Raw genomic sequence first — 26,967 nt, forward strand, 5'->3', positions numbered from 1 at the left:
GATGGCTCAGAGCCTGGAGCCTGTTTCCGATTCTGTGTCTCCCTCTCTCTCTGCCCCTCCCCTGTACATGCTCTGCCTCTCTCTGTCCCCAAAATAAATAAACGTTGAAAAAAAAAAATAAAGTTTTTCTGGAGAACAGCCATACTTATTTGTTCACATACAGCCAGAGGCTGCTTTCCATCTGAAATGGAAGAGGTGAGTGGCTGATACACAGATTGTATGGCCTGCAAAGCCTAAAAAATCTACCGACTGGCTTTTGACAGAAACACTTTGCTGACCCCCTTCCTAAAGGAGAAAAACCAACCAGTTTTTCTACAGGAGGTAAATAAATATTACAGCTACTCTCCTTTACCTTTAGTAATAAGAAACAAATAGTGACCGTTGAAATCCGTATCTTCTCCAAAATTCACTGCTGCTACCCCTCCACTCTCACCAAAATAGTGAACATCCATCAGGATTCTCCTGCCTGAGAACCTTCACCTCACCTTTGGAAGCCAGGGTGCTGGTGGGGGGAGGCAGGAATGAGGGGAAATACAAAAGAAACAGGTGAAAAGACACCAGCCACTCTTCTCTAGAAAGTGTGGATCTGGTCACAAAAGCTGATGGATGGATGGTCCATTTGAGCCTCATTTCCTTTTCAGCCTTAGTGACAACAAAGCTGGAAAAGAGGCCTTGCTCCAGGGCCTATCAACCCAGGAGAAGTTCAGTGAACCTCCAAAGAAATCCTGGGGTTAACAAGGAAATCATTTACTCATTTATAAGCTCAGTGCCCGGGGGGTTCGGAGGCAAGGTGGAGAAAAGGCTGAATCACCTGAAATGTGTTCCAAAAGATGTGGGTGGGAGAGCAAAATTTCAGCAGCCCCCAAGCAATTCTCTGGAAGCTAGAGATGCCCGCTTCTTATTCCTGCACAGTGTGATCAAACCTGATACGGGCCTGCCGTGGCACAGCCACATTTCCAGCTTCCCATTTATCGAGCTTCCCCAGCTGGCTGGAAGAACCAGGTAGGGCAGTTCCATGTGAGAGAAACTCCCCTTCGCTACCCCTACACCTTGTGTGTTTGCAGCTCACACCAACGCTTTCCCTTTAAATCACATCCTAGTTCTGCTCTGCTCTATGTTATATGCCTTGGATCATAAACCAACGGGCTGGGACCCACAGCTGCTGGAAACACCCACCAGCATCTGCCAATGCTTTGGGGCAGGGACCCTTGCAAATGTGTCTTTGTGCAGACTGCCCTGGCCCCCACCCTGGGGACCCCAAATCTTTTACAGTTCCCCAAAACTGGCATGTCCTTTTGCTCAGCATGTCCCACAGCTTCTCTTTTGGGTCAATGACCCCTAAACCACAGTGTAGGTCTAGCCCATATAGTATGCCCTCCATGCATTCCATATGAGATGGACCTCTTCACCCACACTTAGCTCTTGGAGTACTGCACTGTAGCCAACTGTATTGCTAGACAGGAATTCTCTGAGGGCAACCCAATGAACCCCCTATCATGCTTTGCCCAGTAACTGTCATATAAAGGTGTTCAATACATGCCACTGGAAAGATAGCCAAAGCAAATATTGGTCATGAGTAACACCCACCTGGTATCGCCCCAGAATAATCTTGGCATTACATGAAGGAGCATTTTTGCAATACACATATAAGTTCAGGACTTCTCTTTTGCAGCAATTGTCTTTAAACACCTAAAAGAGAAACACAACAGGTCTCATACACTCCAAAGCTTCAGAGCAATGTGAATGAAACTATTATTAATTTGGTCTTCAGATACATCTCAAAAGTCAGGTGGAGGGGTGCCTGGCGGGGGGGGGGCTCAGTCAGTTAAGCATCCAACTTTGGCTCAGGTTATGATCTCACTGTTCATGGGTTCAAGCCCCATGTTGGGTTCTGTGCTAACAGCTGGGAGCCTGGAGCCTGCTTCAGATTCTGTGTCTCCCTCTCCTCTCTGCCCCTCCCCAGCTCACACTCTGTCTCTCTCTCTCTCTCTCAAAAATAAATAAACATTAAAAAAAAAAAAAAGTCAGGTGGAAACTTCCAGACAGTGGTTGGAATGGAAAGATCAGATTCGCCACCATAAAAGAAAAGGCTTTCTCAGATACGTATTTCCAACAGGCCACTGAACATACAGGCCAGGAAATTCAATGCTCAGCACAGTAGGCTGCAAGAGAATCTCATGGTGCACTTGACCTCATATGCTCAAAGGTCAGAAGGTGGGCTGTGGATGAGGATGACGCTTTCAGCTTCCTGTCACAGTATAAAAGTTTGTATTAGTCATCAGGTACTGTCACTGAAGCTGTGAGGACTTGCTATTTCAGCACACACCAGGGGTTGGCAAACTTTCTCCATAAAGGATCAGATAGTCAGTATTTTCAGCTTTGCAGGCCACAATGCAATGTTTTCTTTTGCAACTATTCAACTCTGCTGCATACAATACTTAAATGGATGAGCTTGGCTGTGTTCCAATAAAACATTATTTATGGACACTGAAATGTAAATTTCATGTAATTTTCACATGTCACAAAACGTTATTCTTCTTTTGACTTTTAAAATAAATTTTTTGTTGGGGTTTCTGGGTGGCTCAGTCGGTTAAGCATCCGACGTTGGCTCAGGTCATGATCTCACGGTTTGTGAGTTCGAGCCCCATGTTGGGCTCTGTGCTGACAGGTCTGAGCCTGGAGCCTGCTTCAGATTCTGTGTCTCCCTCTCTCTGTTCCTCCCCCGCTCAAACTCTCACTCTCTCTGTCTCTGTCTCTGTCTCTGTCTCTGTCTCTCTCTCTCTCTCAAAAATAAACATTAAAAAAATTTTTTAATGAAATATTTTTTTGTTTTGAAATAGTTTACACACTCATGAGATGTGCAAAAGTAGCACAGAGTTCCTGTGTACACTTTTTTGGATTTTTTTCAATGATTTATGTGAAAACCATTCTCAGCTCATGGGCCAGACAAAAACAGGTGGAATGCTAGATTCGCCTCAACATATCTCATGTTGTAGTATGTCAACCCCCGGTCTAGTGCGTGAGGCAAACACAAGCACGGCACTGTCCTCTACTAGGCATTTGGAAAACACAACATAAGAGCATAGACAAGGAGCATGTACATTAGACATGCTCAGGGAGCTTCCTGGAGGAGGTGATGCTTGAACGTCCTGTAACAGAATTGTAGAGGAAGAAAACTGAGCTTAAAAGAAGTTTTTTTTTAAATTTTTTAATGTTTATTTATTTTTGAGAGGGAGAGGGAGAGAGAGAGAGAGAGAGAGAGAGAGAGAGAGAGAGAGCGCGCACATGTGCACAAGTGGGGGAGGGGCAGAGAGAGAGGGAGACAGAATCTGAAGCAGCTCCAGGCTCTGAGCTGTCAGCACAGAGCCCGATATGGGGCTCGAACTCACAGACTGTGAGATCATGACCTGAGCCAAAGTCAGATGCTCAACTGACTGAGCCACCTTAAAAGGAAGTTTTAAGGGAGAAAATCTTCATGATCAGGGGTTAGGTAATGGTTTCTTAGATGCAACTAAAAGAACAAGTGACCAAAAGAAACAAAAGACAAGTAAGACCTCATCAAAATGAAAAGCTTTCATGCTTCAAAGGATACCACCAAGAGTGAAAAGACAGCTCACAGAATGGGAGAATATTTGCAAATCATACATTCGATAGGAGCCTTGTATCCAGAATATATAAAGAACTCTTAGAACTCGACAATAAAAGACCAATAATCCACTAAAAAATGGGCAAAGAAATTGAGAAGGCATTTCTCCCAGAAGATACACAAATAGACAAAAAATGAAAAGATGCTTAATATCATTAATCATTAGAGAAATGCAAAGCAAAGGTACCCACTAGAAAGACTTAATCAAAATGATGGCCATTAACAACTTTCGGCAAGGATCTAGAGACATTAGAACTCTCACAGTCTGCTGGTAGGAAGGTAAAATGGTGCAGTTGCTTTGAAAAATCGTCTGAAGAAGCTCCTCAGAATGTTACACATAAAGTTACCATTATGGCCCTAAACAAAATTACCATACAACCCAGCCATTCCACTCCGAAGTATACATCCAAGAAACATGTACACTTTACTTTATGTTATTATTTTCCAAGAAACACATATACTTTAAAGGTAAATTTTATGGCATATGAATTATACTTCAATAAAGCTATTGTTAGACATAATAATAAAAGGAAGTTTTAGAAGTTAACTAGAGGAGAAAGTGAATTCCAAGAAACAGGATGTTTAATTTCTCCAAGCAACTTAATGTACCTGGAGCTGGTGTTGGAAGGGGGTAAGGAGGGAGCAGAGTAGAAATTTGGTTGGGGGCAGGGGGAGAGGCATCAATAAAGACCCAAACAAGCCTCTGAAACAGTGGTAGGAGTAGGGTTTGGCCTGACCCCACACCAGAGGAAAGTGGACTCTAAGAAAGGCCCCCCTCTCCCACTCTACTGCTCCAACCTCTATATCCAGTTCAACCCAGGACACTGGTTTTTCCATCACTCAGAGACCCACTAAACCAAAGCGGTGATTTTCTTACCTCCTGAGATTTGATAACCTCCTTATCTACAGGGCAGAGTGGGACTGCATTTAATTCTCTGGAGAGAAAAATAAAAATAGAGCTGGAATTAAGAGTTGACCTCAAACGCTCTTCCAAGAGCAGCCCCAGCACTCCAGCCATGCTTGACCCCTTTCAGCTCCCCTGAACAGACCTGGCCCTATCTTCCCTCCTTCCCTCCTGCTCCCTCCCCCAAGAAGGGTTGTGTCTCTCCCCCACCTCCCACTGCAGTTTCAGCACCTTCCCAGTCTGCCAAAAAACACCCATTCATTCTCCAAGATGCAGGTCAAATAGTCAGTCCCCCAGACAGAGTTAAATGTCCCCTGCCGGTGCTCCCACGGCAGTCTTTTGCTTATCACACTGTGCCACAACCTGTCTCTTCACTAGACTGGAGCATTCTGGAGGGCAGAGAGTGGGTCCTGTTCCACACTGACCTCCAGCTCTTCCTCTCTGTACACTGAAGCTTAGTTTAGCAAGGTGCCTGGAACACACAGGTGCTGAATAGACAAACCCATGAATAAACGAGAATGTGCTGTAATAACCCTCTTTCCAAGCTTGGTAGGAAACAACTTACTTAGTGCCCTAAAAAAAACCCCAAAGCCTGCTTCCATAGCTTCCCTGGTCTTCTCCCTCAAAATGGTATGACCCAGGTTTTCCCACTGCCCTAAGTGGACAGCATCCATTGCAGAGAGGTCCATTCTGGATGCGACACCACCTCTGCCTTAAGGCAAGGAAAAGTCGGAGCAACAACTACACAGACCCCTGTGAGATGCAGGTTCTTCCCAACACAGACTGTGCATCAAGGTTTGCCTCGCATGTGGTCTGAATGTCAAGAAAAGGTGACTATCATGAGCCCTGAGTAATGTAGAGGATTGTTGAATCATTACATTGTACACTTGAAACTAACAGAACACTGTACGTTAATTATGCTTGAATTTTTTTATCTTTTTACTTATCGTTCATTTTTTATTATTTTTTCACACCATCAGACTTATTATTCTTGCTGATTTAAGCAGAACATAAAACAAATATGGATCCCAAGGCTTACTTTCAGAGCTACCAGCATAAATTACTACAGCGATCCAATCTGGAAATCCCTAGTTACCAGTAAATCACTGCATGAAACAGTAAATGAGGCCCTCTTTCCTCATGGGTAGGATTATAATGTTTCTTAGATTTTCTTGAAAAAGACTTCACATTTTCTCAAATATACAGGAGAAGTATACTTCCTCTCTAAGCCCTACAGTACCATTTATGTGCTTTCGTCTTAAATATAGAAAAATTACAAATTTTGAAATTGATTTTATGAATGTCCACATTCTAGATAGAACTCTCCAACCTGTACAATATTAGATATTAAACATGGATTCAAAAGAAGTTACTAGGAATTGAATTTTTTTTTAAAGGGAAAAAAAGGTGACTATCAATAAGTGAGAGGCCAAAAAAAAAAGGTTATTCCTCAGGCTCTCAGAGAGAGCCCCTGGGAGAGCCCCTCCTCGCGTTCGCGGTTCTGCGGCCAACCACAGCAATTCCAAAAACCACAATGACAGCCGAGTGGCCACGTTCGACACTTCCATCCCAGGAACAGCCACGCCTGGTCTGGCCAGAGCTGCAGGCCCTGCCCACTCACCTCAGGGACAGGATGCAGTGCTGACAGAAGCGGTGCCCGCACCCCGTCTGGTGCGGGTTGTGAAGCACTGAGTGGCAGAAGGCACATTTGTAACGTTCTTCCAGCTGTTCCACAAACCGGTACTCCGTGTTGGGCTCAAAGTCCAGGGAAATGGAGTTGCCGGAATTCTGGCGGATGAAACCACAGGGGACCCCTCCTTGCTCCTCAGAATAAGCCATTCTGGGGGAGGGGGGTCGAGAGAAGGAAAGTTAAGTGTGCAAATACCAAAACAACTACAGCCATCAGGTGTTGTAGTGGTTGGTTTCCTAACTAGTGCACTGTCACCCACATGGTCATTCTGTTATGACTTTGTAGCAACACTGACGACCTCCAGCCACTGGAGGGCTCCTGCACAGGGGAGATGTCTCCGGGGGTGGTCAGGAGGGAGGCTGGACCAAAAGACTTGTAGCAAGATTTTATGAGACTTCAGCCCCTCGTCCATCAACCTTTTACAGATGTTAAATTATCCTGTCAGTTTGGCCACATGCTCGGACCAAATAACTATGTTCTAAGCAAACCCTTATTATGGAATTTTCTTCCGTTCAGTTGAGAGAATTGAAACAAATACTTTGTCAACATTTTTCAGAAGCAGGAACCTTTTATACCAATACATTTCTTGCAATATATGTAGCCACATCATTTCTCACCTGCACTAAATAAGCACATTAACTGCTCTCTCGTCCAATCCATTCTCCATACTATAGCCAGAATAGCATTTTCAAAATGCAAGTATGATTGAAGGTTCTCTCCTCTCATCATTCAGTGGCTTCCCAGGATCTTAGGGGAAAGTCCACAATGCTAAGAGAGCTACAAGACTGCATGCTCCCCACCCAGCATCATCCCAGGCCTCTCCTCCCCTTGCTTTCTGCACTCCAGCCATATAGGCTTTCTTTTCATTTTTCTAATACATCAAGCTGACTCCTGCTACAGGGCCTTTGCATAAGCTATTGCCTCTATCTAAATGCTTCCCCTAACCCTTTGCAGTCTTCTTCCCTTCACATTCATGCTTCAAACTTCAAGCATCATATCCCCAGGTAAGTTTTCTCCTTTCCGCCCTCCTCTCCCCTCCCTCCGTCGAACAGCAGAACACCCACTCATCAGTCTATAAAACATGCATGGCCTCCAGGGAGAGGCTAGGGAATAATGGTAGGTGGGTGGCCAGGGGTGAGTGTGTTTCATTGTATAATTCTTTTGAATTTTTGAACATGAGTATATTACCTCTTCAGAAATAAACATTCAAAAACAAAAACTAAACATCCACTGTTCTATCTGTCATAGAATCAAGTTCTGAAATTCAGAACCGCATTTGATTTTAAATTAGACATGCAGGTCACCTGGGTGGCTCAATTGGTTAAGCGTCTGACTCTTGATTTTGGCTAAGGTCATGATCTCATGGCTTGTGGCTGTACGCCCCGCATGGGGCTCTGCGCTGACAGTGTGGAGCCTGCTTGGATTCTCTCTCTCTCTCCCTCTCTCTCTGCCCCTCCCCTGCTTGCACTCTCTCTCTCTCTCTTTCTCAAAATAAATAAACTTTTTAAAATAATAAATTAATAAATAAACAAGTAAGTGAATTAGACATGCATTTGTGTATTTCATTTATATCTGTGCCCTTCAATGACACATAGGTCACATCCGATCTTACTCATTGTTGTGTCTCCAGCCCTTAGCACTGAGCCAGGCATGGAGAACTCAACTCTTTGTTGAATTATTATCATTGGAAGGACTCTTTGAAACTCTTCAGCAGGACAGTTATAACTAGTGTTGCTCTCTAGCACAGTGATCCTTTTAACTTTTTATAAGGATTTTCTCTACTTTTGAAATCTGATGAAAACTCTAGACCTTCCCCCCAGAAAAGAGCACACATACCTGGTCTCGGGACCTTTAAGGACCCTCTGAACCCACCAGTGGTCCCCAGGTTAACAACAGCCTTGCCTCCCCTCAAGGCAAGCCTTGCCTCCCCTGGAGTAAGAATACTGTCACTTTTGGCACAGTGCGGGGAGTGGTGCTTCCAGGGTGTCTGGCAGTTGGCTAAAGGATGGGAGGCAATCGAGGGTGGTCCCTGGAGGTGACAGCCTTCCACATGGCTAGGGAACAGGAAGGCTTGGCCTTCAGGCTTGCTTGCTTTGGCTTGCTCTTGAGATCCCTCAAGATTTCCCTGCAGCTGATGAAGTCAACTGGGCCTGAGAGCAGCTGCGCGGCCTGACGGTGCGGGTGGGAGATGGGTGCCGTCCAACACCCAGCTCGGCTTGAGTCAGCTGCGGGTCTCTCCCCCGGCTGGAGCGGGCTGATATGGGGTGTGGCCGCCACGAATGGAGCAGAGTAAGCAACTGGCCTCTTTCAGCAAATAAAGCTTTCTCTTTGGAGGAGCCCCGCTCAGCAGAACAGGGGATTTTTTTATTTTAATCCTGGGGTTTGAGACCAAAGCCCCACCTTTTCCTCTCTACGTTTCCTGCAGAACTTCAAGGGTGGTAGGTAAACAGCACAAGATGTGATTGTTTCCCTTTTAACAGGGCTTACTCTTGAGATTTCACAAGCCTTAATTATGAAGGTGAAAAGGCATAGTACTTGATTTACATGCACAACCCTAATCCCCAAGATTCACCTTTCTCTCAGAGAAATGGAAAAACCAACTCCAAACCTCCCTAATCTGCCCTGAGTTCTCTGGTCCCAAGGGAAGACAACAACTCATGTCCCACACCCATCTAGGATTCTCTCCTAAGACCAGGCTCATGTCTGTGTCACAAAGCATCTAAATTTGGACTCTCAGAGATGTACCCTAAAGCAACGGGCTTGCTCAGCTCCCAAAAGAGGGCAGTTAAGATGTAGTCTGAGTTCAGTCTGAGTTCCCTTCCACCACATTCTATCCTCTTTCCTAACAAAAAATTTAATACACTCTTCTGTGTGTCCATCTTTCTCTACAATAGCAGTTCTCAAACTTTTTGGTCTCAGGACCCTCCCTTCCCACCGCCCCCCCCCCACTTTAGACTCTTAAAAACTGAGGACCCAAAGACCCAGAATAGCCAACACAATACTGAAGGAGTAGAACAAAACTGGAGGATTGACACAACCCTACTTCAAGACTTACTCTAAAGCTGTAAAATCAGGATGGTGTAGTAGTTGTGAAAGAACAGACAGATAAGTGGAACAGAACGGAGAGCCCAAAAATAGACACACATAAATACAGTCGACTGATCTTTGACAAAGAAGCAAAGGCAATACGGTGGGGCAAAGACAGCTTTTTCACAAGTGGTGCCAGAACGACTGGACATCCACATGCAAAAAAAGAATCCAGGCACAGACTTTACGCCCTCACAAAAAGTAACTCAAAATGGATCACAGACTTAAATGTAAAATGCAAAACTTTTAAACTCCCAGGAGACAACAAGGGAGAAAACCTAGATGACCTTGGGTATGGCTGTGACTTTTTAGAGACAACACCAAAGATGCAAACCATAACAGAAAGAATTCATAAACTGGATTTCATTAAAGTTTCCTACTCTGTGAAAGACACTGTCAAGAAAACGAGAAGACAAGCCACAGACTGGGAGAAAATATTTTCAAAAGACACATCTGATAAAGGACTGTTTTCCAAAACGCACCTCACCCGGGAAGAAGACAAAGAAGCACATGAAAAGGCGCTGCACATCATATGTCATCAGGAAAATGCAAATTAAAACAACAATGAGAGGGGTGCCTGAACGGCTCAGTCCACTAACATGGTTAAGCATGTGACTCTTGATTTCGGCTCGGGTCATGATGCTGTGGTTTGTGGGATGAACCCTTGCATCAGGCTCTGCACTGACAGCATGGAGCCTGCTTGGGATTCTCTATCTCCCTCCCTCTCTGCCCCTCCCCCACTCGCCTCTCTTTCTCCCTCTCCCTCAAAATAAATAAGTAAACATTAAAAAAGAAAAGCAATGAGATACCACTACTCAACTACTAGAATAGCCCCAAACCCCAACACTGTCAATCCCAAATAGTGGTGAGGATGTGGAGTAACAGGAACTCTCACTCGCTGCTGGTGGGGATGCAACACTTGGGAAGACAGCTTGGCAGATTCTTACTAAACATCTCTTACCATCCAGGAATCCCTCCTTGGTATTCACCCACAGGAGCTGGAAACTTATGTCCACATAAAACCCTGCACACGGATGTTTATAGGGACTTTATTCCTAACTGCCAAACCTTAAAAGCAATCGAGATATCCTACAGTAGGCAAATGGATAAATGGTGATACACCCAGACAACAGAATATTCTTCAGCACCAACAAGAAATGAGCTACAGCGGTGCCTGAGTGGCTCAGTTGGTTGAGCATCTGACTTTGGCTCAGGTCATGATCTTGTGGTTTGTGAGTTCGAGCCCCACATCAGGCTCTGTGCTGACAGCTCAGAGCCTGGAGCCTGCCTCAGATTCTGTCTCCCTCTCTCTCTGCTCCTCCCCTCACTCACACTCTCCCTCTCTCAAGAATAAATAAACATAAATTTTTTTTAATGAGCTATTGAGCCATGAAAAGATGTGGAGGAATCTCAAATACATATTATTTAGTGAAAGAAGCCAATCTGAAGAGCCTACATACTGTAAGGTTCCAACTTTACAACACTCTGGAAAAGGCAAAATTATGGAGGCAGTAAAAAGATCAGTGTTTGCCAGGGGGAGAATGGAGGCAGGGAGAGATGAATAAGTGGAGCACAGGATTTTTAGGGCAGTGAAAACACTCAGTATGATACCATAATGGTAGATACATATTCTACATTTTTCCTAAAACAACACCTTATCTGACTAAGGACAAATCCTCCAAGAGAAACTTAATTATTATAAACCATCTCTCCAGAAGTTTCATCAACCAGGAAAGAGGAACTCATCACAGGAGAAGAAACTAGAAGGTGATACCCAGACAAACCTGGTCACAAACTATCACAACTCTTCTAAGGGATCATTCATCTTTTCCTAAAAATCACTCACTCCCCACTAAAAAGCCTTCTTCCCCCTCCCTTTTCCCTCTTACAATGAATCCTGAATTCCAAGCCACCTCAAAGAGCTATCCATTTTTCCCTGGGTATCTCCCATGCATACATGAGTTATATATGTTAATAAACTTGTTTGTTTTTTCTCCTGCTAATCTGTCTTTTACCACAGGGGTCTCAACTAAGAACTCAGAAGAGTAGAGGGAAAATTGTTTTTCCTCCCCTAAACAATGTAGGTTCATCAGCTGTGACAAATGCACCTCTCTGGTGGGGAATACATGCACAATGGGGAGGCTGTGCATGTGTGGGGCTGGGGGATCTGTAGGAAATCTCTGTACCTTCTGCTCAATTTTGCTGTGAATCTAAAACCACTCTAAAAAATAAAGCCTCTTAAAAAATTGAGGACCCCCACGTTTTTGTTTATGTGGGTTCTCTCTGTTGATATTTACCACTTTGAGTTTAAAACTGAAAACTAAAAAAAATATATTTCTTGGGGGTTCCGGTTGGCATCTGACTCTTCATTTTGGCTCAAGTCATGATTCCAGGGTCCTGGGATCAAACCCTGCATCGGACTTTGTGCTAAGCATGGAGCTTGCTTAAGATTCTCTCTCTCTCTAAAATAAAAAAATAAAAAATAACATAACATAACATAACATAAAATAAAATAAATTTAAAAATAAATAAAGATTAAAAATGTCTACTTCTTTATTAATTCACTTTAAGATAATGAGCCAATTATATGTTAACATAAAACATTTTTATGAAAAATAGCCATTTTTCAAAACAAAAAAAAAGTGAGAAGAGTGGCATTGTTTTACATTTCCACGCATCTCTGGGCTTAACAGAAGATAGCTGGGCTCTCATATCCAATTCTCCCATGCGCAGTGTATTACAGAATCACACATCATGAAGCTTTTGCAAAACACCACTGTATGCTCAGGAAAGCAGAGTAAAGATGGCAAATGATATCTTAGTAGTATTATGAAAATAGTTTTGCTCATGCAGATCCCCGGAAAGGGTCTCAGGGAGGCCAGTTTGTACAATTTGCCAATTTCTGTGCCCGAACATACCTGAACTAAGTAAGAGCCCATTAGCTGCTTTCCTGCTAAGAATTGCCCCAGCACCCCCAGGGGCCCTTGCTCGATCAGGCTGCTGGGTGGGCCCATGTCTTGTCAGTCTTTGTGCTGGGCGGCCCAGCACAGTGACCTCACAGACCATCTCCTTGCTCCTGCTGATTGACCAGCAGAGTCCTGAGGACCCGATGCCCCACGCTCCCTCTCCCCACCTTTGTGTCTTGCTCAGCTGTAGTCAGCACGCAGAGGTCATCTACTGACCCTGTGCACTCTCTAATCTGTTATCTTGCCCAGTATTTGTTCTTATGAAATTGAGTTTTTATCTCATTAGATATTTTTTAAAAAATAAGCACTTATGTTTTGCTACACCACAGGCACTAGATGTTTTTGGACAGTATTCTTGTATATAAACTGAACTGTGGTATCTCCCAGGACGGGGTCTGTCTCCTGCCTCTGAAGCTTTTTCAGGTGCATGACCAGTCCCCAAAATGGAATCAATTCAAGGTGTTTGTTCACTGACACAAGACAGTCCCAATAATAGAACTATGAGGGCTGCTGTTTCTTTGTCTAACAAATATATTTCTCTAATTAATTGAACATTTCCAGTGAGTACTCTGTCATTTATTTAGTGGAAATAAATAAGCGTTACATTTTATTAAAATCTTTCCCCTTTGGGTATAATAGCTTATGTAACAGGAATAGTAAAAAGAGTTCAGTTCTCGCAAATAAGAAAAGAAAAGTCATCAAAATCACTATCAGGGCTTGTATACCTCCTTATTGGAGTAAACAGTGCCTTTTTCCTTGGGAGAAGATATTTGCAAATGACATATCTGATAAAGGGTTAGTATCCAGAATCTATAAAGAACTTAGCAAACTCAATACCCAAAAACCAAATAACCCAGTGAACAAATGGGAAGAAGACATGAATAGACACTTTTTCAAAGAAGACATCCAGATGGTTAACAGACACATGAAAAGATGCTCAACATCAGTCATCATCAGGGAAATACAAATCACAACCACAATGAGATACCACCTCACACATGTCAGAATGGTTAAAATTAACAACATGAGAACAACAGGTGTTGGTGAAGATGTGCAAAAAGGGGAACCCTCTTGAACTGTTGGTGGGGTATTCTCTCTCTGGAGAATAGACTGGAGATTCCTCAAAAGACTATAAATAGAACTACACTATGATCCAGCAATGGCACTATTAGGCATTTACCCAAAGGATACAAAAACACAGATTCAAAGGGGTACATGCACCACAATAGCCAAACTGTGGAAAGAGCCCAAATGTTCACCAACTGATGAATGGATAAAGAAGGGGTGTGTGTGTGTGTGTGTGTGTGTGTGTGTGTGTGTGTGTATACATACAATGGAATATTACTCAACCATCAAAAAGAATGAAATTTTTGCAATGACACGGATAGAGCTAGAATGTATTATGCTAAGCAAAATAAGTCAGAGGAAGACAAATACCATATGATTTCACTCATATGTGGAATTTGAGAAACAAAACAGATGAACATATGGAAAGGTGGTGGGAAGAGGCCAGGGAAACAAACCACAAGAGACTCTTAACAACAGAGAACAAACCGAGGGCTGATGGAGGGAGGTGGGTGAGGGATGAGTGATAGGTATTAAAGAGCGCTTGTTATGATGAGCACTGGGTGTTGTACGTAAGTGATGAATTGTTGAATTCTACTCCTGAAACCAATATTGCACTATATGTTAACTAACTAAAATTTAAATATTAAAAAAAAAACAACAGCAGTGCCTTTTTCCTGCCATTGATGGAACTCACAGTGTGGGCCTCCTGCTGAAAAGTTATTGACTCAAACCTAAAAATACAACAGAAAATCACATACAATATGCCTTATAAACCTCATTTTTTAGCTTCATAAATTACTGCATCTTTTTCTCGAGAATTTTCTAGATATTCCAAAGGCAAAGCTGTAGATGTCAGGATTTAAGTTCTTTACTTACAAATTTCTTCTGATTCATTTTTGGGGAACACATAATGAGCAGTCTAGCATTCTGAAGCAACAGGAGTTTAGGCTTTAGTTACAAGAGAAAGGACACACATCTAGCAGAATTCAGTCTCAGGTTTAAAAAAGAAAAGTAGGTCTGTCTGTCTGTCCACACTACTTCCACAGGACCCCAGACATCTTGTTTAGATGAATGAAAGAGCATTTTTATAAATCATTTCAGACTTTGTAAGATATAAGGCCAGGAGCTATGCCTCCAGAGTTTTCAAGATCTGATTCTTGGGAGTTACTAGTTACTACGGATGAAATTCCAGCGTGAAAATGGCACAGGCCCAGAGACCTGGGCTCCATCCCTGCTCTGCCACTCACCAGCTACGCAACCTTGAGCAAGACACCCTGCAAAGCAACCTCATTTACACATCCCTGCATGGACTCAGCATGCACATGTCCTGGTTTGGGTCCCAAGAGTGCAGAGATCTGTGATACTACATCTGCTGTTGGAGGGTCTCCAAGTCAAGCAGAGGCAAACAGACACAAGAATGATGCATTATAACACCCTTGTAGCAAGTACCACAAAAGAACTGTTTGAGCCCAGGTGAGGGGTAGCTAATGCTTTCTGGGGTGTCTGTGCTGCTTTCACAGAGAAGAAAACATCTCACCTGGTCTTGAAGAAGTGGGGAAACATTTTCTACATGAAGGAGATAAAAGAATTTTTCAGAGGATATCATAAAAGTTCTGGAATGGTTAATAATTAACTGTAGGTGAAGTGGAATTAAGGGAACATGCCAGTTATTTGCCTGTCGGTTCTCAGGTCCACTCTCTGCTCCCCTGCCCTGGTCTGCATCACCACGTGGGGTGAGGGTTGGCCCCCAATGCTCCCTGGCTTCTGGCTAGATTCGGATAATAAGAGACACTGTCAAGACATTGAAATGTGGAGGGAGAAGCCAGAGTATTTCTCTCCCATCTCTTGGAGTTGGGCAGCATCTCAACAGTGACTGGATCTCCTCCATGGCTGAGGGTGGTCTCCAGCTCCTAAGTTCTAGAGGGGGTGGGCAGTCTCCCGCATGACTCATCTCCAAGTTCCCTCACCCCGAGTCTCCTGTTCGGCCTCCCAGCTTACCTGTATAAGTTGATTCCTGTGTAACTAAATTCCTGTCAGAAACCCCTAAAAAGGTCGCTGTGAGATGTAAGTGTGGAGAGAGAGGGAGAGAGAGGAGGAGCATGGCATGAAGAGCCCTTAATGAATGCCAGTCAGGAATTCCAAATTTTACCCCAAGGTTTAGATCTTTTTAGGGATGCTGAACATACAGGACAGGCCCAAACAGGGAGTTCAGGGGAAGAGGCTGATCTAACAGATGAAGAAGGATGACAATGGCCTGATCCAAGGCAGGGGCAAAGAGAAGCCATGTTTGTGAGGCATTTCTGAGATAAAATGCAGAGAAATGGGTTAGAAATGGGTTCCGTGGAAGGGCCGAAGGAGAGGACGGTGGAGGATGACTCCCAGGTTCATGTGATAACACCAATGGGAGAGGATGAAGGAGAGAAGCAAAGAAGCAAGGATGTGGGTAGGGGGTATATCCAGGTTGAGGTCCCTTAGGGACAGTCTTTTTTAAAAAAAAATTTTTTTTTTAACATTTATTTATTTTTGAGACAGAGAGAGACAGAGCATGAATGGGGGGAGGGCCAGAGAGAGAGGGAGACACAGAATCTGAAGCAGGCTCCAGGCTCTGAGCTGTCAGCACAGAGCCTGATGTGGGGCTCGAACTCCCGGACCGTGAGATCGTGACCTGAGCGAAGTCGGACGCTCAACCGACTGAGCCACCCAGGCGCCCCATAGGGACAGTCTTAAGAGAGTAGAGGTGAGTCAGAAGACAGGACAACTAACATCTCTTCCAGAATAAATGACGTGATTCCTAGGAATGGCCACATTTCCTTTGTGGTATATCGATAAGTGGTTTTAAATTGCCCAGGGCATTAAATTTTTTTTTTTTTTACTTCACAAATAATTCAGTTGTCATTTTAGTGATGGCATTTGACATAATAGGTTTAGATCTATGTCAGGAAAATAAGATCTGGAGAGAGAAGACATCCCAGAGAGACAGCAATGGGAAAATTCCTTGGAGTCAGTATTGAAGTCTGCCCTTCCCACTTATACCTGTGGCTAGAGCACAGACCTTGTTTCCTCCCTCCTTGGGATTGAACGGGTGCTACTTCCCCCAAAGTAACCCCTGTTCAGCCTCATGTGACCCTCCACACCTTACTAGGTCTGAGATCCTTCCTGCTAATGACTTTTGGGGTCCGGGGGGTTGATAAGTGTCTAGCAGTGATGGGGAAGGGTTTGAGGACTGTGGGAGAGGCCTACAGCCTTCCCCAAGGCTCCTTTGTAAGGGAGGGTCCTGAGATCTGCAGAGTCAAGAGAAGCTGCCTTCTCTCACAGGTGGGACTTACAGGGCCAGGTAACAAGGTGGGGGCACAAAGGCTGGGCAAGAGCCTCAGGATGGTCCTTGAGCCATGGGCAATGGAGGGGTAACACTGCACTGGCCAATGAGACCTACCAGTCATAGGATGGGCTGCTAGAAGGCAAACTGCCCACTTCTCAGCTCTGTTCAGGCTTCACCAGCATAAGGAGCCAGCTCCCTGATGGATGCTCACATTCAGCAAGAAGGGGCAGGTGCCAGGATGTTATTCCCCAAACCCACCCGAGAGCCAACAAAGTGTCCTGGGCTAAAATTAAAGGAGAAGAGATGTGGTTAGTAAGGAGGAAAAGTTAAAATGTCAAATCCCAAGACGCAGCAACCCGAGGAGACTCTGGAATCTGTGCCCTGGCTCAGACAGCCAGGTGCCCACCAGTTAGAAGGATAGGCAGCTCCCTCTCTCAGTTACCTGGCCTTTGAATTCTGAGATTCTGCTCTTCCAAGAAGAACAGCTACTACCAGGAAAGTGAAAAAAGAAGAAGAGGAGGAGGAGGAGGAGGAGGAGGAGGAGGAGGAGGAGACCAAAGAGGAAGAAGAATAAAGGCATTTTATCTAGTACATTATCCTCATTGCACGAGGGAGAAGTGAGATGGATTTCAAGTGCTTACCAAAGCCTGCATCTTCAATGGCTCAGAAAGATCTTTCCTTGGAAGATGAAACCCCTCAAGAAAACTGCTCAGCCTCAGCTCCAACCCCTGATCTTCTCTTCCTCTCCACTGTTTCCATAGCTTAACACAACAACAGTACAACTGCACTGTGACCTCTTGGAGAAACTGGTTTTATTTTCATTGACCTTTCACCATGCAGGCTAGGCAAAGAGGAAGGGCCTTGGAGAAATACAGAAGTAATGAGGCCATTTTCCATCAGGCATAATGTGGGAGGGAGACCATGCAGAGGCCAGGTGACACCACAACAGCCAGATAATTTGTGACAACAGCTCACCAAACCCACCACCGATCCACGTGACGGCTGGCGTTGGCACTGCAGAAGCAGAAGCAGAAGCAGCGTGTATTTTCTTTTCCTTTTCTTTTCCTTATGCTTTCCCAGAAGAGGGTTTTCTTGGATACAGGATGAATGATGTGGGTAAGATTTTAATTCCTGTGAAGAGAAGTATGACTTCTCTCCAAGTTGTCAGGAAACTCCTGGTTCCTTGTTTTCCCGGGAGTGCAGCAAAGCACCGCTGGTGAAGAAAAGGGGGTTCAAGGGCTGAAGGGCATCCCCACGCCCTTCCTGGGGCACCCGTCTGAAGGTACCCCATGGCAGCTGCTCCCTGAACATCAGTCTCACTCACAGGGAAGCCTCAGAACCCTCCAGAGTCCACCTGGCTCCAAATGATGCTGAAGCAGACCTTGCAGATTTGCTCTCAGAAACTTAGACCAAGAGAAAAAAAAAAAAAGAGAAAACACTACTGCACTTGCCACGTGAAAGTTTCTTCTTTAGGAAGTTTTGACTCTATCTCTCTGCCCCTAGCCTCAGCTCCCACTCTTTCAAAGCCCTCCCTGCTGTCGGGGTTCAGCTCCTGGGCGAGCTCCTAGGGAGAGCTGTCTTCATTGATCCCCAGATACTCAGAGCCAGCCCTATGCCTGGCACACAGCACTCAGTGTTGGCTAAATAAGGGACATCTAAGATTAACGTGAGGCCTTATTGGAAAGGGGCTGTCAGAAGGAGGGCCACGAAGACAACCTAGGACAAACCTGAATGAGGTAGACAGAGGGCAAGGGGACAATATGAAAAGATATGAATGGGACCTAAGGGCTGGAATTGGATCTGGGTCAGGATTACACGCAGTGAGTCTATGTCTAGGCTCAGAGCCAGCTAATTTACATGCATAGTCTTGTTTTAATCTTGACAGCAGCCCTAAGATGTACGTACATCATTAGCATCCCCAATTTGTTGAATGAGGAAACTTGGAGAGGTCCTATGGCCAGGAAGCAGTGGAGGCCTTCAGGGGATAAGGAGGAGCTGGGGGTTCCTCTCTGCTTCTCCAAAGTCTGACAAGAGGCAGTGTGGTATGTTAGCTAGCACCATGGACTCTGGAGTCGACCTGCCTAGGCAAAAATCTTGATTCTATCCCTGAATAGCTGTATGGCTTCGGGCAAGTTACTTGGTCTCTACACTTCGCAGTTTCTTCATCTATAAAATAGTGATAATGATAATGATAATTACCTTGTAGAATCTTTAAAGATTAAATAAGTTAATACTATACATTAAGGATCAGCTGGCCCACCACTTGTTTTTGTGAATAAAGTTTTATCCGAACACAGCAATGCTCATTTGTTTACATATTGTTTATGGCTGGGGTTTTTGTTTGTTTGTTTGTTTGTTTGCTACCACAGTGGAATTGATCAGTTGTGCCACAGACCACATGGCCCAAAGCCTAAAATATTTACTATCTGGTTCTTTACAGAAAAAGTTTGCTGACCCCCCTCTGCATGAAGAGCTTATTAACGGTGGACACAGGAAATGCTGTGATGACTATTATTATTATTAAGCATTTGTTCCCAGCCTCCATCAAGGTCCCCTACCCTGGGGATGACCTGACTGCCTGACATGTGGGGCATGGTATCAGGCTCTGGGGGCTGGGGAGGAACAAGACAGAAAGTGTTCAAGCCTGCTCCTGTGGGGCTTACAACCTAATGGAGGAGACAAGGGAGTAACAAACTACGGTGAGTCCTTTGAAGAAAATAAACAGGATGTTGAGATAGAGAAACAGGAGCAGCCACTTGGACAGGAAGGGCTCACGGAGGAGGGGATACCTGAACAGCGAGGGGAGGAAGGGGAGGAGCAAATGTGAGGAGTAGCAGGAAGGACTCTGCAGGCAGCCGGGACAGCAAGGGTTAACGATCGGTTCTGGGAAAGGCCTTGCCATGTTCAAGAAACAGAGAGGCCAGTGTTGCCTAATGTCAGGGACAAGAGGAAGAGCAGCAGGAGATAGGGCCGGAGCCAGATCACATGGGCCTGGTCGCCCACGGGAAGGAGTCGGGTATGTTCTAAGAACACAGCAATGGGAAGCAGCATGAGTACTTCAAGGAGCCAATGGCAGTGTCTGCTTTGGAGCCTAAAAAGACCATTCCAGATGCTGCACGGACAATAGACTTTGAGGCTGGGGACAGGGGTAAAGCAGTCAGGAGGCTGATCTCTATGTGGGGACACTGTAGCCATCAGGGAGAGATGACACAGAACTGAACTATGGTGGTGGCAGGGAAATGGAGCAAGTAAATGACTGCATATGAAGCTTGGAGGCAGGGAGGACTGGAGGCTGATGCCAGGATTTGGACCTCAATACCTGGGGGGAGGTGGTTCTGTTCAAGGAGATGGGGAAGAATGAGGGCAAAAGGAGGGACATGAGGAGTTGTTTGGGACCAGAGGGAAAGAACCTCATCCCTTTCCTGAAGACAACCCTGCAGGTAGGAGACAATGACCTCAACCACTCCCCAACATCTCTTCCCCTCCCCTATGCAACCTGCCTAAATATTCCCATTTCCTTCCCACGTTTTTTCATGCTTGTGTGTGTTTCCTCACTCACTGCTTTTCTGTGAATGCACTTTGCTTTTGCTATATCCCTATATTCCTACCCCGCTCCGGTCCCCTTGTCTAGACACAGAAGTGATGGTGATAAATGACAGTTCTGATCACAGAGTTGAGTCTGGAGAGCCCATCCCCCCCCACACACCCCACTGTCCCCTCACCTACAGTCAGCACTCCCATTAAGGCTTGAATCACAACTACTCCCTTGCAGGTGGGCACAGCACCTTGCTGATTCATCTTCACTTATATGCATAAGTTGAACCCATTTCCATGATTTCTTCAGATACCACGCCCTCCCCCAAACAGGGTGCTACTCCCCCTCATCGAGGACCCTTCACTAAGCTAACTGCTCTCTCTCCACCCAGAGCTGCCTTTCTGTTGTCATTTTTCTCACTTCTCTATTTCCTCCTCCAAACACATTTTCCTCCTCACTTCACCCAGTGCGTTATTCTGAACTCATGCTTACACTGGACTATCTCCCACTAAATGTTCATTCATTCAATCACTTTGTGTAAATCTTTCCCTCGCTGAGGACCTACTGCATGCAGACACTGATGGGGAAGCAGAAATGCAGCACGGTGGGCCTGGATTCCCTCCACCCCCACTCCCACCAAGCAGCACCTGCATGGGCCACTTAGCCCCCTCCCCTCCCTTCCATTCCTGGCTGCAGCAGTGCCTGCAGACCTGTGTCCCTCCTAGGGTCCCATGGGCATGTCCCTGAAGCCTTGCCTGCTCTCCCAGTTCATCTGTACCCTGCTCTTGAACAAGGTGGGGTCCCCGAATCATCTGAGTGTTGGGCGGGGACTGGGGGCGTGGGTAGGTAGTTTGGAAAAGCATATTATATTCGTTCCATGACCTAAACTGTAATCACACAATCAGAGCTGCTGATTAGTCTGTTCTAAATCATGGCCGTCCTGCCCTTTATGTGGCATTTGGTACTTCCTCCTTGAAACCCCCTGATCCCTTGGCCCTGACCCCCCCACCGACCACACTTCTGCAGGGCTCCACGTGGGAGTCCCCTGAGACTGGATCAGCCTCTGTCCCTCATTCTTGCCAAACTCCCACCTCTCCTCATGGGAAAGGCCTCCTCATCCCAACCGGACTTACTTCCACATGTGGGTGGGGATCCCCACTTCATCACATGCTGGGGTGTCAGCTCAGCCTCACAGCTCTCTCGCCCTCTCCCTTCCCAACCATCCTATTTTCTCATAGACAGGGAGACCGCGATTCCAGGGGCCGGACAAGCAGAGCCGCATGGCAGTCTGGATACATGGCCAACAGACAATAGTTTAGATCAGGCTGGGAATTTAGAAACCTTCACCTGGCCTCACCCTTCTTAGCCCAAGGGTGCTCAGAGGAAAAGGGAGGGACCTGAGACCATCCTAGACAGGCTACAGAACAGACGTGCCAAGCCACCTTGGCTTGACCTTTTAGTGATTTTTAGCTACCAAAGGCCAACATCATTCTAGCCATGCCTCATCCCCCACACATGCTTGCGCACAACTGCCTCTGTGCTAGGTTCACATCTCCAAAGCTGACCACAGACGTGTGATGCACTGCCCACTGTCTGAGAGTTGGGTGAGGCTGTGGCCGGGACATGAGCTGATGTTCTGTGAGAGGCAGACAGAACAATCTCTCCTGATCAGCAGTGAGGCCAGCTCTGGCCCAGGCCCAGGGAGGAAGCAGATGGGACCAGAGATGGCCCTCTCGCCCAAGCTTGAGGGGAAAAGCTTCCTGAGGTCTGCTACCCCAGGTATACCCCAGTTGCCCCACCCACACATGGGTGGGCACCCTAGAGTCTTGGTCACAGAACGCTGTAGTCCCTAGTATAACACTGGACATCAGGTTCTTGAGATCAGGACCGCAGAAGAGGGAGAGAAGGAAAGGAGCCCAGGGAGGAGACCCAAGAGAAAGAGAAAGAATTTGAAAGAATGGCTTTCCCCCACAAAACCAAGCCAGTCAACTGTGACAGGGTTTAAGAGATGAGTTAGACAAGAGTGTCACAACCTTTTAAAAACAGTGAAACTCATCAAACCAAATCTTATGTAGAAATATCAGTAAATAAAAAAGTATACAGGGGCACCTAGGTGGCTCAGTTGGTTAAGCGTTAAACTCTCAATTTCAGCTTGGGTCGTGATATCCCAGAGTCGAAGACAGCCCCATGATGGGCTCTGCTTAAGATTCTCTCCCTCTCTCCCTCTGCCCCACTCCCCCACTTGCACTCTCTCTCTCTAAAATAAAAATAAAAAAAAAAATAAAAATTGTACAGAGGAACTATTTTGGTTGAAGCAAGGCCTGTGGGGTTTCCTGTGGTCTCTACCCCTCTGGCAACTTTTTTTGGGCAATCTTAGGAGTTCCACAGTTTGATTTTTCAAGATGATAAAAATAACACCAGTTACACACACTCTGGTACTTAGCAGTTTCTACTTTTTTTTAAATTTTTTATTTTTGTAATGTTTATTTTTGAGAGAAAGTGGCAGGGAGGGGCAGAGAGAGAGGGAGACACAGAAGCCGAAGCAGGCTCCAGGCTCCAAGCTGTCAGCACAGAGCCCGACGCAGGGCTTGAACTCACGGACTGCAAGATCGTGACCTGAGTCGAAGTCGGAAGCTCAACCGACTGAGCCACCCAGGCGCCCCGGCAGTTTCTATTTTTACATACAACATCATACCCGGTCCTCACACTAACCCTGTGGCAATATCATCACATTTCTGACGAAGTTCCTGAGGCCCTAAGCTGTCAATCGAATTGCCCCAAATCACACGGCAGGCACATAGTGGTGCAGGAATGTGAACCTAGGCTTCCTGACACCAAGTCCAGTGCTCTTTGCTCTGTGTCATAGCTAGAGGGAAATGGACCACATCCCAACCAACACCAAGATGGAGGTCTCGAGGAGAGGCAGGACAGCCTAGAGACCAGCTCTGGACCCAGACCGCTGGGTTCAATTCCTTCTGTCATTCACTTACCTGTGTCCTCTTTTCCTCATCTAGAAAATGGGAGAATAGTAGCTGCCTCTATGGCTTGGAGTTAAGATTGAAGGTGTTGATCCACGTAAATTACTAGCACACAGTGCCTGCCACGTAAATAAGCACTAAATATCCATACATGTCCATCCTTCACTCCTAGTCAGCACTTATTCAGTGCCTGCTGTGTGCATAGGCCTGTGCCTTGTTCTACTGCGGGAGAGGGTGGAGTGGGGGTCGACCCCCAGTTACCAGACAGTTCCTGTCCCCAAGAGGTTTTCAGTCTAGGTGGGGGCCATGCCTGTATACAAAGTACGCCAACAATGTGCTCTAAGAGTGTGCCCGGGAGCATGACAAAGATGCTGACTTGGATACTTTACCCCAGAGAAACAGACCTCTGTTTCAGAAGCCTATTTGTTACAATCTTTTAGCCTACCCTAGTTAACATATTTCAGAATCAGGATCTCTCAGTAGTAGCCAGATTCTACAGCCAGTACCGTGTGAGATGCACACAACTAGACCATTGGGCCCGCTTCTAGACTCCTCCTCCTCCTCTGCACTGGCTACTCCTCATGTCCCCATCTCTCAGAGGGCCCAGGCTGGTGCTGGACCTCTTCTCTCTGGTGAGCTCATCTTGGCTCCTCCCTGAGACGCCATCCCTGACAGTGCCCCGATGTCTACCTGCAATCTGGACCTCTCCTCATTCCAAGTGCCTAGTCCATACCTCTGTGTTTGTTTACCTGGCACCCCACCCAACCTGCTCCTCCCATGGCCTTCCTCCAGCTCAGTAAAATGCTGTCACAATCACCCTTTTTTTGGGTCCAATTGCTTGGACCAAAACTTGGGAGTCACTCACCCTTGACTCTTCTTACTCTGCACCCCACAACACAAATCCTCTCGGCTCTTCTTCCAAACATATCAAACCCTGTTCCCTACTTTCAGCACAACCGCCCTGGTCTAAGCCAGTGTCATCTCCCTATGGGGAACAGCATTAATCTCTTAGCTGGCCTCCTGCCCCTGTCCTTCCCTGTACAGCCCAGTCATACTCCAGCAGCCAGAGCTATCCTTTTAAAAACAGAAGTTAGACATGCCACTCCTCTGGGCTCCAATGGCCCCCATGTCACTCAGGGTTAAAGCCAGTGTCCGTTGAGTCCAATGCAATCTGGCCTGTCCTCATTTTCTAGCACTCTCCACCTGTTCACACACTCTAGTCTCATGGCCTCACTTCTTCTTGACTAGTGCAAGCGCCTTAACTTGCTGTCTGTCCCCCTGACACCTGAATGGCTTGTTCCTGCACTTCAGGTATCTGCGCAAACGCTCCCTCTCAAGTGAGGTCTCCACTGATCTCCCCAACTGCAAACACAACCATCCCTAACCACACGCCCCATCACCTGATGCATTCTTTTCCAGAGCACTCCCCACCATCAGGCATGTTGAGGTTTACTTCTTTACTGCCCCTCTTCCCCAGGCAGAGCGCAAGCTCTCCAGGAGGCAGAGGTGTCTCCTTTGTTTACTGAGGTGCTAATACTTAGAAGGGTGCCCATGACAGGCATACCATAAACACTCACAGAAAGACTGAATGACTGCCTTACCGTATTCTGCAAAAAGCAGGAAAGCTTCTCTCCTACCTATGCTGCTTCCCAGTACCTAAAACTTCCCATCTTAACTGTTTATCAGTCCTAAAATTCCACCAGTTACAGCTAGACAGAGGAAACTTGAGGGGAGCCTGGGTGGCTCAGTCAGTTAAGCATCTGACTCTCGGTTTCGGCTCAGGTCATGATCTTGCAGTTCGTGGGTTCGAGCCCCACATCGGGCTCTGCACTGGCAGTGTGGAGCTTGCTTAGGATTCTCTCTCTCCTCCTCTCCTACTCATGCTGCCTGTCTCTCTCAAAACAAATACATAAACTTTTTAAAGATTAAAAAAAAAAGGATGGCTGACTTGGGGAGAGGTAGTCAGTGTCAGGAGGGGAGGGTCTAGCCATACAGGGCTGGAAGAGCCAAGTCTGAGCCATGGTCCTTAGTCCTACTAACATGAACCAGTCCCTGGTAAGATGTCATAGGGGAAGCCAGGTACCTGGGAAGGAGGGGAAAATGTTGGGGAGGATTTTTAAAGGTAGACAAGGCCAACAATTCAACTCAAGAAATATGTATAGGGCCCACACCCAGGTGCCTCACAAGGTGCTAGACAGGTGAAATCACATTTGCCAGGGTCCTTTTCTGGAGGCTTCACCATGTGAACAGGTAACAGAGTTGGAGGCCAGGTTTTCCTTTTCAGCTCACTCTCTTGTTTTCACTATCTATTTCAAACCTTTCTCTTCTCTGCAAACCGTGACCACGCCCCCCCCCCCCCCCCCAGGCCTCACCCAGAAACTTCACTTCCTATTGCACACAAAAAATAGAAGTCTTCAGACCAGAAAGACCTCCACTTCCTGCCACCAGACCTATGTGTCTCCCTGCACGGGGGCCCCTGCTCTGCCCTCTCCCTCTCAGAGCGTGTTAGAGGTGACCTCTGAATGAAGCCAACTTCTCCACCTGTCCTGGACCCCTGCCTCCTCAGGGAGCTTCACATCCACTGTCACCCACCCCCCTTCCTCATCGCCAACCTCTCTCTTTCAGCTGGCTCCTTCCATCACTCTCACACAACCACGATCTCTCTAGAGATCAAGCAACACTAAAAATCCTCACTCTCACATTTCTCGAAAGTTCGAGCTCTCCTTCCTCTCACCGCCAAACTTCTTCACTCACCCTCACCCTCAACACAGTGGAGGGACTGTCTCCCCTGGCCTCTCTTCAGTCCAGTCCTCAGCCGGCTCGGGCCTGGCTCACACCCTCACCAAGCCACCCAAATCGGTGACTGCTGGCTCACTAACGCCAATGGTCCGTTTTCAGTCTTCATCTTACCTGGCTTCTAAGCAACATCAGACATTGTTGCCCCCTCCATGCCCTTCCCCAAATACACACAGTCTCCCTTTAGCTTCCCTGAAACCACACTGTCCAAGAACAGAGACAATGTATGAACTAACAACTCCCAACTCTCTCTCTCTCTCTCCAGCCCAGACCTCCTCTGCATCTAGACCCACATGAAGGCTGCATGCTGAGTGCCTTCTTCTGATTGCCTTGCAGGAACTCCAAAGCCAAAGCATCTCAAACTGAACCGATTTCCCCTCTCCTAAGTCGCTCTCCCCAGAGCTACCTCTTGGTAAAGACCCAACTCTTTTATCTTCCTGCTGTTGCCAGATAACTGGCATCATCCGGGCGATGCCTTCTCTCTCCTCCCCCACATCCCATCAGTCACAGAGGCCCCCTGAGTGTACCTGACAGGTACACTCCGCCTCCTTCTCTCCACCCCCACAACCAACACCCTGATTCAAGCCACCATCCCTCTCACTTGGGCCACAGCACAGCCTCCTACAACTGGTCTCCCTCACCCACTCACTCCTCCAGAGCATTTTCCACACACCGCCTGACTGAGCTTCTGAAAACACCAAGCTGTGTCACTCACACGATCTTTTCACAGCCTCCCATTCCTCTTAACGTTCCAAAGCCCTAATGCATGCTGCAACGGTCCCGTCCAAACTCTAGGGTCATCTGGAAGCCCCCCTCCTCCCCTACCTTTTATTCTCCATTCTCCCTGGTCTTTTTGCCATTCTTTTTTTTTTTTTTTTAAGTTTTTATTTATTTATTTTGAGAGAGAGAGAGAGAGAGAGAGTGAGCAGGGGAGGGGCAGAGAGAGAGGGAGACAGCAAATCCCCAGCAGGCTCCTAA

The 26,967-nt window shown here is 46.3% G+C and overlaps 1 protein-coding gene across 1 annotated transcript in view; it reads right to left on the reverse strand.

Moving 5' to 3' along the window:
• Positions 1 to 26,967, reverse strand: part of TRAF5 (TNF receptor associated factor 5) — a 51,034-nt gene that overhangs the window by 16,204 nt on the left and 7,863 nt on the right. Inside the window, exons 2-4 of the mRNA XM_047840215.1 lie at positions 6,172 to 6,390; positions 4,524 to 4,581; positions 1,588 to 1,689 (exon numbers count right to left, since the gene is read on the reverse strand). Coding sequence (XP_047696171.1) covers positions 1,588 to 1,689; positions 4,524 to 4,581; positions 6,172 to 6,389 — 378 coding nt within the window. The 5' untranslated portion in view covers position 6,390. The remainder of the gene's footprint in view (positions 1 to 1,587; positions 1,690 to 4,523; positions 4,582 to 6,171; positions 6,391 to 26,967) is intronic.

Source organism: Prionailurus viverrinus, chromosome F1 (genome assembly GCF_022837055.1).
Source record: "Prionailurus viverrinus isolate Anna chromosome F1, UM_Priviv_1.0, whole genome shotgun sequence".
In the NCBI taxonomy this organism is placed as follows: domain Eukaryota; kingdom Metazoa; phylum Chordata; class Mammalia; order Carnivora; family Felidae; genus Prionailurus; species Prionailurus viverrinus.